This window comes from Danio rerio, chromosome 7 (assembly GCF_049306965.1).
Source record: "Danio rerio strain Tuebingen ecotype United States chromosome 7, GRCz12tu, whole genome shotgun sequence".
Taxonomy (NCBI): domain Eukaryota; kingdom Metazoa; phylum Chordata; class Actinopteri; order Cypriniformes; family Danionidae; genus Danio; species Danio rerio.
In genome coordinates this window covers 52082437-52094748 of record NC_133182.1, presented here as the reverse complement: position 1 = coordinate 52094748, position 12312 = coordinate 52082437, and the positions used below count along the sequence as shown (strand labels likewise).

General features: G+C 37.3%; 1 protein-coding gene across 1 annotated transcript in view; it reads left to right on the top strand.

The window, feature by feature from the left end:
* The window catches only part of hsd17b12b (hydroxysteroid (17-beta) dehydrogenase 12b), a 44991-nt gene that overhangs the window by 19079 nt on the left and 13600 nt on the right, over positions 1–12312 (top strand). Inside the window, 5 exon segments of the mRNA NM_199613.1 lie at positions 2762–2808; positions 5514–5589; positions 11487–11594; positions 11852–11916; positions 12032–12076. Coding sequence (NP_955907.1) covers positions 2762–2808; positions 5514–5589; positions 11487–11594; positions 11852–11916; positions 12032–12076 — 341 coding nt within the window.

The window sequence follows — 12312 nt, the reverse complement described above, 5'->3', positions numbered from 1 at the left end:
GTGTGCTGTCTGTGTTGCTCTGCAATCACACTTCCGAAACGCTAGCTGGCAGTAGGTTATGTTATGTTCTTCTGTGTTGAGTTTCTTCGCTGGTGTTTTGTTTTTTCTGAACGCTACCTTATTGTACAAGTAGCTAAATCTCGCTCATTTAGAGGCGGCAACCAGTGGATGTGTAACTTTAATCATAAGGTGATCACAAAACAAAAACTTCCGTCTGGAGCTCCTTCACGTGACTCGACACTTGTAAACACATGCTCCAACGAGTTCACGTGGCTCTCGGTCCCGACCCACAGCTACCAAGCCGACCAATCACAGAGCTTGCACTACGCATTGTTGCGATGTGTAGTTACATTTTTCTGAGGTGCACGTTGGTGTTAGCCACGGTAAGGGATGTGCGACTGTGCACAGGCTGCACCGGAGCATATACGTGTGTGCTTGACACAGAAGTTTAAATTTGCCTTTATTCATCAGGGGTCACCACAGCAGAATGAACCACTAACTCATCCAGCATATGTTTTACACAGCAGATACCCAACCAGCTGCAACCCAGTATTGGGAAAAGCCCATACACATACTTTCACACACATACACTATGGCCAATTTATTTAATTCAATTCACCTATAGCACATGTCTTTGGCCTTTGGGGAAAATCTGAGCACCCAGAGGAAACCCTCATGAACACGAGGGGGAACATGCAAACTTCACACAGAAATGCCAACTGACCCAGCTGGGACTCAAAAAGATGAGCTGTAAAAATAACACATTTTTTTTAGAATTTTGTTGGACAACTAAATTGTTTTATGTTCAATCTACTTAAATTTGTAAAAACTAATACTTAATCCCTTCATGTTGTCCCAACACAAATCGATTGTGTGGAACCCTGCTTTTATTTATACATTATCAGATTTTTCACTATACTTTTGTAGTCAAACAAATTCAATGGTAAGCAATATGTAATGGTATCTGTGTGAAAATTTGATAATCAAGGTAATGTTAAAAATATATTATGGAAATATATTTATTTATTGGCCAATGAATTGCAGCATTGCATACAAAACAAATGCTAACCATGTTCTTCTCACTAAAGAGCATTGGAAAAAACATCCTCTTGTGAAATACTTTGCTCACAGCACGCAACAGCAAAAATGCGGCACGCAACAGCAAAAATGCGAAGCACAGTAGTCAGTTAAAACGCAATGGGCGCATAAGCAGTGTGCAAAACTCTCGCAGCCGTTAGTAAATCATTCAAAAAAATACTCTGTGCATTCGCTGTGATCAGCCCCTAAGATTTACATTCATGTCTTATGCATCTTTTTGGAACTTTGCAAGAAGTTTTTTTTTTTTTTTTCATTTAACGTGTCTTTACTTAAAATCTTTACTCGGAATTGTTTTTCTTCTACACTAAAACAGCAAAGTATTTATATTTTAAAATAGTGTAGATTTTTCTAGCTAAAATCATAATTTCAGCAACTCTAAAGTGCAAACCATAAATATACAATTTATTCTTGGATCTATCCCAAAAGAATCAGGTACACAGGGTAAATTGATACATTGTAGGGCAGCACAATATATCATTTCACAATGTGTGCTTTTGCAATAGTCACATTGCAGGATATACAATGTCTGAATCATAGTTGACCAAGACTGAGCATTTCAAAAGAGTTCATTATAATTTTTTATGCTCAAAAATTCTGTTTAAATGTGTAACAAAGATTGATAGTATTTATTCATTTACACACAATTTGTCTTGTTCCAAAACCAAGATTATTTCACGTACCCCACTGTCAGATAATTTAGCTTTTTTTTTACGAAAAGCTTTCTTCTTAAATATTTTTACTTGATCTAAGAATTTTTGGATATTTGGACTAGAAACAGGACAAAGCTAGGTACAAAAAGCATTTGTATGCATTGCGATTATACAGTCTCTGTGCTTGAATACTACCAGACTTCCCAGAAAACTGTCAAGCAGTGCTATTTAAATTACCCTGTGAAACCGTATTCACATTGCAAATTGATTGTATATAAATAAAACGATCCAATTTCAGAGTTTTGCAGTGCTAATACACTGTTAATCCCTTGTTCTTTGAGAAACTATTTACTGAAAGTGTTTTTTTTTTTTTTTTTTTTTTTGTAAATCTGTTTTTTTATATGGTCTTGACTGAAAACCCCCTTTCTTGGGACATTGTTTTTAATTGGGGAACTGGTGCAGGAGCATGTTTGATTTTCCATGCTCCTGGTCCATGCTCCAAGAGTTCCTGGTCAATTTCATACAATAAATAAAACAGCTAGTCTTCATGAAGGATGTTAATGACGCAATTTATTTTCCTTACAAAGGTTGTATCTTGTGTTTTTAAGCACCGTTAGTCAGAAATTATAATTATGCCTAATGTTAAAGGTATATTTCACCAAATATGAAAATTGTCTTCATTTACTCTCCCTTCATTTGTTTAAAACCAGAGTTTAATTTTTTTGTTGAACACAAAGAAATTTATTTAGAAAAATGCTGCGACTTTCTTTGACTTCCTTATTATTTTTCTCTACTATGGATCCAGCAACCAGTGCTTTTTAAAATCTATTGTTTTGAGTTCATCAGAAGAAAGAAATTCATAAAGGTTCAAATCAAAAAGGGGGAGTGTAAATGATGGGGTCATTAGAATTTTTGGCTGAACTAAACCTTTAAGTGTGTCTTTACATATAAACTGAGGTGATGCATATTTGGCATCCTGATCATTTATATTCTTTTTTTTTTTTCCTCTGCAGTTGTGACTGGGGCCACCGATGGAATCGGAAAAGCCTATGCGGAGGAGGTAAGATTTCTCAGGTTTTATTTGTGTTTTTTTTTTCCTCTCTTCACGGAAATCACAATGAGTCATCAGACTTGAGGTCTCAGTCAGAGTTCAGGGAGAACTCCGCTCTCAAAGGTTTGCCTCATACAGCTGACAAACTGACAAGCATTTACCACCCTGCTGCTTCTCATTTTTTTCAGTCTGATGGTCTTTATGAATAGGGATTTTATAGAATGTTGTGTAATTATGCAATGTCATGTTCTGAAAATGAGATCCGTTTCTGTAATAATACACTTATATAAGTAGGTTTTTTTTGGCATATAAAGGCATGTGTATACTACCCTTTCAATGTTGCTTTTATACACAGCTGTGTCTGTGCAGTTCAGAATATACTCAACCAAGGATATGTGCAGAGCAGCGAGTTCAACACATGCACAGTGCCATTTAAAGGACTCGCTCTGTCTCAACATTCACCCTGCATGTGCACTGTTGTGCGCCTGCTGTCTGCACGATCAGGAAAAAAAGGGCTGCATACATGTGCGCACATGTCTGTGGACCATCCTGATGGCCAAAATTATTTGGTGGACATTGCATTGATTGATTTGGAGTGCTGACGGCCAAAGAATTTTTCAGCCTTAAAGGGGACCTATTATGTCCCTTTTTACGAGATGTAAAATAAATCTCTGATGTCTCTGAAGTCTGTGTTTGTGAAATTTCAACTCTAAATGACCCGCACATAATAATTTGTAACTTTTTGAATCTACTGCTTTTTAGACCTTGATTAAAATCATAGACTGTAAAATATATGGACGTAGTATCCGTGACGTCACCCATACGTTTCTAAAGAGCGCAAAAGAAGCCACAAGTAGGCACGGCCAACCGTCACCATTTTGTTCGCGCGTCATCACACCCATGGCGGGATACCAAACAAGGGCAAAGAGGCTGAGAGTTAGCGGAGCTCCAGACACCTGCAGACAGTTTGCTTGGACCTGATTCAGACACACTTTACTTTGGGAGAACGCTTAATACTTTATCACCTGTGACTCGTTTGTATTCTGACCACTTGTGCTTGGTTGTATACTATATCAATAAAGCGTTTAGACTTTTAAACACACACTGCTGTAATACACTGAGCCACTAAACATTGTTCTTATGACGTTTTTCAACAGGAGGAAAACACGAATTACTTCCAAACACTTTAGATATAATCTGTGTTAGTTAATGTAAGACTATTGATGAAATCCAGCATAACACTGTATGACAACGCTTCAGATGTCTGTTCTAGAGCCTAAAGCTAATCAATCCGTCAGATTGATGACTGTGTCATCAATCTGTGACTGTGTAAAGCCACATAAAACAACACAGAAATACGATAAATATGCCGAGTTCAGTGGCTGATCTGCAGGATTCAGCTGAGGTGACGTGACGGCGACCAGTGAGACCTAGCTGTCACTCAAGTGGCCACTCCCTTAATTATGCAAATTTATTATAACTTAATATAAAGGAAACGGATGAGTTATAAAAAAATTCACCCCCCTCACAGTTGTTATGAAGGGTAATATTAGCTGTATTAACCAAAATCTTTTTTTGTACCAGGCTGTAAACACCTTTTTTTCTGCTGTAAAGTTGGCCATTCTAACAGTGGGCTCAATTGAAATTTGCTCTGTTTTGGAGCCAGGAGCGGCCACGACTAGCGGAATTTCAGATGAATTGCAGTTTTAGTTACTTCCGTATTGGCTTCCTGAGAGAGAGCGGGAGGTTGCTGTTGATTAAAATACTGTGTAATTTTGGTGACTGTCGCTTTAAATTCAAATGAGATTGTGCCTTTTTCAAAAGAGGGCGGAGCTACATACACCTATGAGTCAGCATGGTGGCAGATTCAAAACAAGAGTAATGTACTGCGCTAATGAGGGAGAGATCCTCAATAATGATGACATGTACAAAGGGAGAATGTCAATCAAAGTGTGTTTGCAGTGTGTTGTTTATAAAAATAGAATCGATCAATTTTTAGCATTAGAAGCTGTTTTTTTTCACAGACTATTGCCGCACAACTGTGTCCAAACCCCTTATAAAAGTAATTTTTTGTAATTTAGATCTCCTTTAATACAGATAGTGGTAGATGCTTTGATATGTGAAGTTAACTAATTGTTTCAGTTTAAAGGTGCAATAGGAGATCTTGGAGAATGCTAACATTAGTCTGATAACACTTAAAGCCTATGTCCCACCCTGCAAATCACCATTCAAATCCATGGCTTATGAATGCACACTAGACAGCATTGCTACATTACATAACATAAAATTCACCTTAGTGAAAACTTTATTGTACAGTTAGTAATTACAATACCATCCCTAAAAAACAACTTGTTGATGTTTGTCTGCCATTCTCTGTCTGAACAGTGTCTGTGAATGTGTCAATGATGTAATGGTTTCTGCGCAGACAGGGTGCCTATTGTAATATTCAGACCAAATGATTTGATTGGATGGATTTTTTTTTGGTCCTACATCTTTCATAGATTATTAATACATATAAATACATTTAGACCACTTAAATTAATGGTTTCTATTAGCATGTGAAGACTTTCAACCAGCATATATTATGGCATATTTATACAAAAATGGTTTCTGAAGAAGACGATCACCTATTACACCTTTACTGTATAAATTGATTATGTCAGATTAATGATTTGTAATTTATTGTAATGTTGAATGTTTGTCATTCTGTGCAGCTTGCTCGAAGAGGTTTTGCCATTGTTCTCATCAGCCGTACTCAAGAGAAGCTGGATGAAGTGTCCAAAGCTATTGGTAAGTTTTTATTTATTTTTATTTTATATATATATATATATATATATATATATATATATATATATATATATATATATATATTTATATATATATTTATATATATATATATATATATATATTTATATATATATATATATATATATATATATATATATATATATATATATATATATATATATATATATATAAAAGGTGCATCAACAAAGTATTGAGCAAAGGCTGTGAACATGTACTTCTGTACATGTGATTTTTCAGGTTTTTAATTTTTAAATAAATTTGCAACAATTTCAAAAAACCTTTTTCATATTGTCATTATGAGGTATTGTGTGTGCAGTTTGGAGGAAATGCATGAATTTAATCCATTTTGGAATAAGGCTGTAGCTTAAAAAATGTGGAAAATCTGAATGGTCAACATTGTAATTACAGAAATACATAACAAATGTAATTGTATGCAGGTATTTCATCTATCCTAACTACAATGTAAAACATCTATTTACACAATAAGTACATTGTAACAAACTACAGTGTTTCCTCTAGGATTTTTTTTTTTTTTACACAGATCTACCAAATACCTGTGGCGTTATTTCAATGACAAATGTTGTGAGCGCAGTATTAGAAGTTGGATCACATTTATGTAATAACCTACATGTATGAGCATGTGAATCTCTGTTTGCGCGCCGATTTCCTCTGCTCGTGCACAAAACTTCTTGCACGCCACCTCAAATATAAGCCGCTTCAAGGGCGTGCAGATCTTCTTGTGTGCTCTCAAACAAACGCTGCTGTGTGCGATTTTAGTTCGTTTATGTAACGAGTATGTCTCCAGCATTTATTAGATTTGCTAGGAATGTTTATGAATGTCTCTAAAAGACCTACAGAGTAGCATTAATACGTCCTCAAGTAAAGTGAAACGGCTATACGTCGTGCTTGCTGGCCTCACGCATCACGCACCTGTCAGTCAGCCAATCAGCACGTCACCTTAAAGGGTTAAAAAAATGACGCACAGCACTACTACGGTTAGAGAAAAGTTTGCGCTGTTATAATTCACTTAACCTTTAATACGTTTTGGTGCGATTATCGCTATAAAAAAAAATGTTTTGAATGAGAAGCTGTAATGTAGCCGTGGCGGGATCAATTTTGGCATGGTGCCCCGCCATGGAAGAATGAATGTAGCGGAAACCATGAACTATTAATCTTAGTGCAAGTATATACTAACGAAGGCCACCTATAATAAGGTGGGACCAAGATGGTCATTTGCGTTTAAGAGTGCATTGTCATTATGTACTTTTTACATATAAATATTGGGTGGTGGTTGAGATTTCCCCTGCAAATCTGTAAAGTGATTTGAGTGTTTAGAAAAGCGCTATATAAATGTAAATTAATGTATTATTATTATTAATATCCACTGTTAATTGGTTGTTGCACTCTTTTTGCCACTGGCACCATAAGAATGAAAGCAAAGACATTCATTTCTAGTGTGCCATCATTGAATGAATGGAGCAGCAGTGGCTGAATCGCAGATACCCCCCCATTCATTTTTTTCTTGTCCTTTGGTTGGCTGACTCCTGATCTGAGGAGGATGGCATGATTTCGAGCATGCACGCACGTGTGTGCACCCATGTGCTGGCAAATGTGCGTTTGTGTTAGCCTGTGTGCAGAGAACCTGTGGGGTACCTATATATATGTGTGTGTGTGTTTGAGTCGTGAGGAGCGAGTGCTGCGTCTGTTTGTGAGGCAGCGAGTGTCTCCCTCTGCTAAATGAATGTGGATGTTAATGAGCGGAGTTATTTTTAGCTCTGTGTTGAAAGGCAGGCACTCTGCCAATTGAGCTGCCTGGCTGCTGCAGCAGAGCGCTGCTTCACAGATGGAGGTGGATCCTGGAGATGTCATGGCGGGGATGAGAGCGAGAGAGAGAGAGCATCGAATGGAGAAAATCAGCCCACTGACCTCCACTGGCAAATACACTCTTGTGCATCTTTTATCGGATGTATTTGAAATCATTTGTCAAAAGTGTTGGGACGTAATGACTCTGCCTTGCGTTCGGGGTGTAGTCCGTCATATGGGTGGGACTACTGTAGGGCAGCAGTTCTCAACTTCAGGCTTGGGGACTCGGCGCTTTGCACATTTTGAATGGTTCTCTTTTCTAACAGTTCAGATCACAGAGCTCTCTAAAAGCAGATGAATGGATGATTAGATGTTCGCTTCGTATTGTGCTTATTAGGGTATCAAAAATAAACCCAGATTGATTTTAAAACAAGCAGTTTGTGATCCTGAGTTGCTAGTTTCTCAAAGTAAGAACTCCTTTATATCGAGAGGCGTTTATGATCATTTGGGAAGATAAAGTACTCCAACTGCTTTCCTAAATGAGAAGCACAAATAATCTGGTAGTGTCAGCAAAAGAAAAGCTTTTAGACTCTTTCGCACTAAACATGATGCGACAACGTAAAGCACACTGCAGACAAATGGTAATTTAATAGCGAATGTGAATTACTTTCTGCAAAGTTTTGCCTGCATGATTAGTGCTGCTGACCAGCAATGCATTTTGTGCCTGCATACTTGCTGGAGCAACACACTGTTCAGCTGATCTGCTGATGTTCTTTGACCAATGAGATGAAGAATCATGCAAAATGCAACATTTACCAGCAGTGTAGTACAGTAACAAAAAGTTCAGCTCATCTACTGAACAGTTTTGCTCCAACCCTGATCAAACACGCCTAAGCCAGCTAATCTACGTCATCAGGATCACCAGAAAGCTATGAACAAGCGAGTTTAATTACGGTTGGAGATAAACGAGGGCCAGAATGGAGAACTGCTAGTTTAGTATTACTACAGAAATACAAACTATCTATCATACATACAAATTTAATCAAATATTTCATTTCTTGCCACAGGTACATGCTATTTATATACCTTTATCGTCATTCTAAATCTTACTTTTAGCCTGGGTAAAGACATTAATTCATTCATTCATTCTATTTTTGGTTTAGTCCCTTTATTAATCAGGGCTTGCCACAGCGGAATAAACCGGCAACTTATCCAGCATACGTTTTACGCAGCGGATGCCTATCCAGTCACAACCCAACATAGGGAAACACCCATACACACTTGCATTCACACACATGCACTACAGCCAATTTAGCTTATTCAATTTAGCTTTAGCGCATGTCTTTGGACTCCGGGGGAGAAACCGGAGCACCTGAAGGAAACCCACGACAACATTTGGAGAACATGCAAACTCCTCACAGAAATGCCAACTGATTCAGCCGGGGCTCAAACCAGTGACCTGGCTGTGAGGCGATTGTGCTACCAACTGTGCCACCGTGATGTTGGGTAAAGACATTTTACAACTATAATATGGTGTTGACACCTCATTTTGGCCAGGGTTATGAAACCCTGCTTCAGACATTTGTGGTGTTAACCCCACATTGCGATCTTAAGTTTGTTCAGTATGAAATGGAGCAGTGTTTGGTTGTTGCTGCTGAAGAAGTAACATTTAAGTCATAGGTCTCAAACTCAATTCCTGGAGGGCCGCAGCTCTGCACAGTTTTGCTCCAACCCTAATCAAACACAGCTGATCCAGCAAATCAAGGTGTTCAAGACTGCTACAGACTATCAAGCCGGTGTGAGTTGGTTGGAGCTAAACTATGCAGAGCTGCGGCCCTCCAAGAATTGAGTTTGAGGCTAACGGTTTGAGTAAAAACGTCAAAAGTAGGACATGTCATTTATTAAAACATTTAGCTAATGTTTATTCAGTCAGTGACAGTGACATCGCAAATTTGCGAATAAGAACGTTAGCCCGGGGTTTAGGAATGTACTGTGTAAAATGGCTGTATACCCAGGATTATTTGTTAGCCCCAGGTATAGTATCACAGTGCTTTATAAGAAAAGCCCAATACATAAAATTAATAAAAGCACACATTGAATGAGAAAATGAAATCAGTGTGAAACGTGATTACAAATCAGTGTTTTATTTATCCAGGGTTTAAAATGTCAAGCGTGAAAAGCACTTCCGACTACATTTCCAGATATCAACAATTCCACAAATTGAAAATCCATACTTTTCTGCAAGACTTTTCTTTTGTTTTCGCAGCCGTTTTCTGAACAGCTTTCTTTTCTACAGTGCCACCAGTCTCGCTTGCTATGCAACCCTTACTGTGATTGATCATTCCCAGTGTGCAAAGCTTCATAGGGATCATCACTGTACATTTGCACCAAATATTCACTAATAGGAATGCCTTACTAGTGTTATCTTTATGCTCACATAACTTTATCATCATTGAGAAGTTCTTTCTTGCGTACAGAACACTATATGTGACCTGTTGTTTATCTTATGAGAGTTCAGTCATTCAACTAAACTCAGTGACTGTTCTAAACTAATTAGGGTTGGAATTGCATTTGTGTGCTTAAAGGGTTAGTTCACTCAAAAATGAACATTCTTTTATTAATTATTCACCCTCATGTCCTATAGACTTTTTTGAGGGATGTAAACAAAAAAGCATTGTCTAAACGTATTTCCTGTTTTATACTTGACACTTTTATAGCTTCCAACAATCCAAAAGGAGACACGTATTGATAAATAATGTTATGATAGCTGTTTAACATGAAGTTATGATTGAATTGCTCTTGTTACAGTTATGAAATAGTTTGATAACAAGCAGGAAATGTTCATGGGCCAATGACATGACCACATTGAAATGGTCTATACTGACACTGAGGAGCAGAAACTGTTAAATATAGAAATTATTTTGTGCGCAAGTATTCTTGTCTCTTAATAATGTTCTGATTAAAACACTGATTGAAGACTTATGGTCCGTTTTGAGATTTTTTTAGGGGAGTATTTTTCTAGACTTTGAGTGAATCGGGAACCTGACTGCCTTTAGAGGATGAGAGAGCTGTCAAATGTCGCTGAAATTTTATGAATTTGTAATCTGAAGACAAACAAAAACCCCAGGAGCTTGGAAGGACCAAGAGCAAAAAGCTTATTACACATTTTGGTTAAAGTGTTAGTTTGTGGGAAAAGGAAAATTTAACTAACACTTTAACTGAAGTGTCTGGGATTGCTTATTGTTTCTAAATGGCCAGTTAAACAACATGCATCAGTCAAAACAATAGTATTACTAAGAATTTGACGCTTTTCGTTAATCACATTTGACTTTTTTATCATAAATGCTTATTTATTCTTTACATTTTCATTCATTCTTTTATTTTATTTTCGACTTAGTCCCTTTATTAATCAGGGGTCGCCACAGTGGAATGAACCGCCAACTTTACACAGCAGATGCCCTTCTCTTTGCTGTGAGGCAATTTTGCTGCCCACTGCACCACTCTGGCGGCCTTTTTTACATTTTCACAATTTTAATCAGGAGAATTGCAACAGATTTCCCTAAATTGTGTCTTTAGAATTGATTCGTTCATACAGTACAGTAAATGCGTTTAGATGACAGCACTTACTGTATTACATTTCTTTCAATGAAGCAAGCATATGAATGCAATGCATATGATTGCTACTAGCAAGCATATAAATGAAGTTTTCTCTGTACTTGCTTTCTTTTGATATTTTCCCTCCTCTCTTGTCTTCCAATTCATTTGCTCAGACACATCTAGTAATTAAAGTACTTTTGCAACAGAGAACATTTGTGCATTTCACAATATTGGATGACAAACTTGACTTGTATGACTGCATTATTAGTTTGTTATGCGACATGCTTTTTTTAAACTTTAACTGTAAGGTGTAATTGGTTTATTGGGTTCATTAGCTCTCTTACAACTGATGTGTTTCATTCTAAGTGAACTAATATACGAGCACTTTCCATCCTGTTGTCTAATTCTGTGAGAAAAAAAAATGGATTGTTGTTTTGAAATTCTCTGCTTTTTTTCTTTATTTTTTCTTTTTTCTTCAGAGAGCAAGTATAAAGTAGAGACCAAAACCATTTCTGCTGACTTTGGATCTGTGGACATCTATCCTAAGATTGAATCTGGACTGGCTGGACTGGAAATCGGAGTTTTGGGTATGTTATATTTGTGTAATTTAGATGTTCGTGGGATACCACACTGATCATGTTTTTATGCTTTGCGATGCTTTAGTATTTGCTGCCAGCTATGGGAAAGTGGTGGGAACTACTTGTCAGTTCCTATTTTTACATTTATTTGTAACAGTTTTATAAGAATATATTTATAATCTATTTAAACATTGCTCAAGTCCCCTGCTAGTGCCTTTTTTTTTAAACATTCTGTCCTGAAAATCTTGTGCCTCTTTTTCCTACAGTTAACAATGTTGGAGTTTCGTATTCCTACCCAGAGTTCTTCCTCAATATTCCTGATGTTGACAGTGTGAGTTTGTGTAGTGTTCTCTGCGTTGGGCAGAACTTTCTTCTTTTTAACCTAAAAAAAAGCCTATTTGTTGTGATTTTGTTTGAATGTAAACATATTGACTGTTTGATTGCAGTTCATCAACAACATGATCAACATCAATATTATGTCAGTTTGTCAGGTAAGAAGAATTTGCTTCACCCAAATTGGCTTTACTGTATATGCCTTCAGCAAAGTTATTTAGGATTAATAAATAGTCAACCAGGCGAGGCAGTGGCGCAGTATGTAGTGCTGACGCCTCACAGCAAGAAGGTTGTTGGGTCGCTGGTTCGAACCTCGGCTCAGTTGGCGTTTCTGTGCGGAGTTTGCATGTTCTCCCTGCCTTCGCGTGGGTTTCCCCTGGCTGCTCCGGTTTCC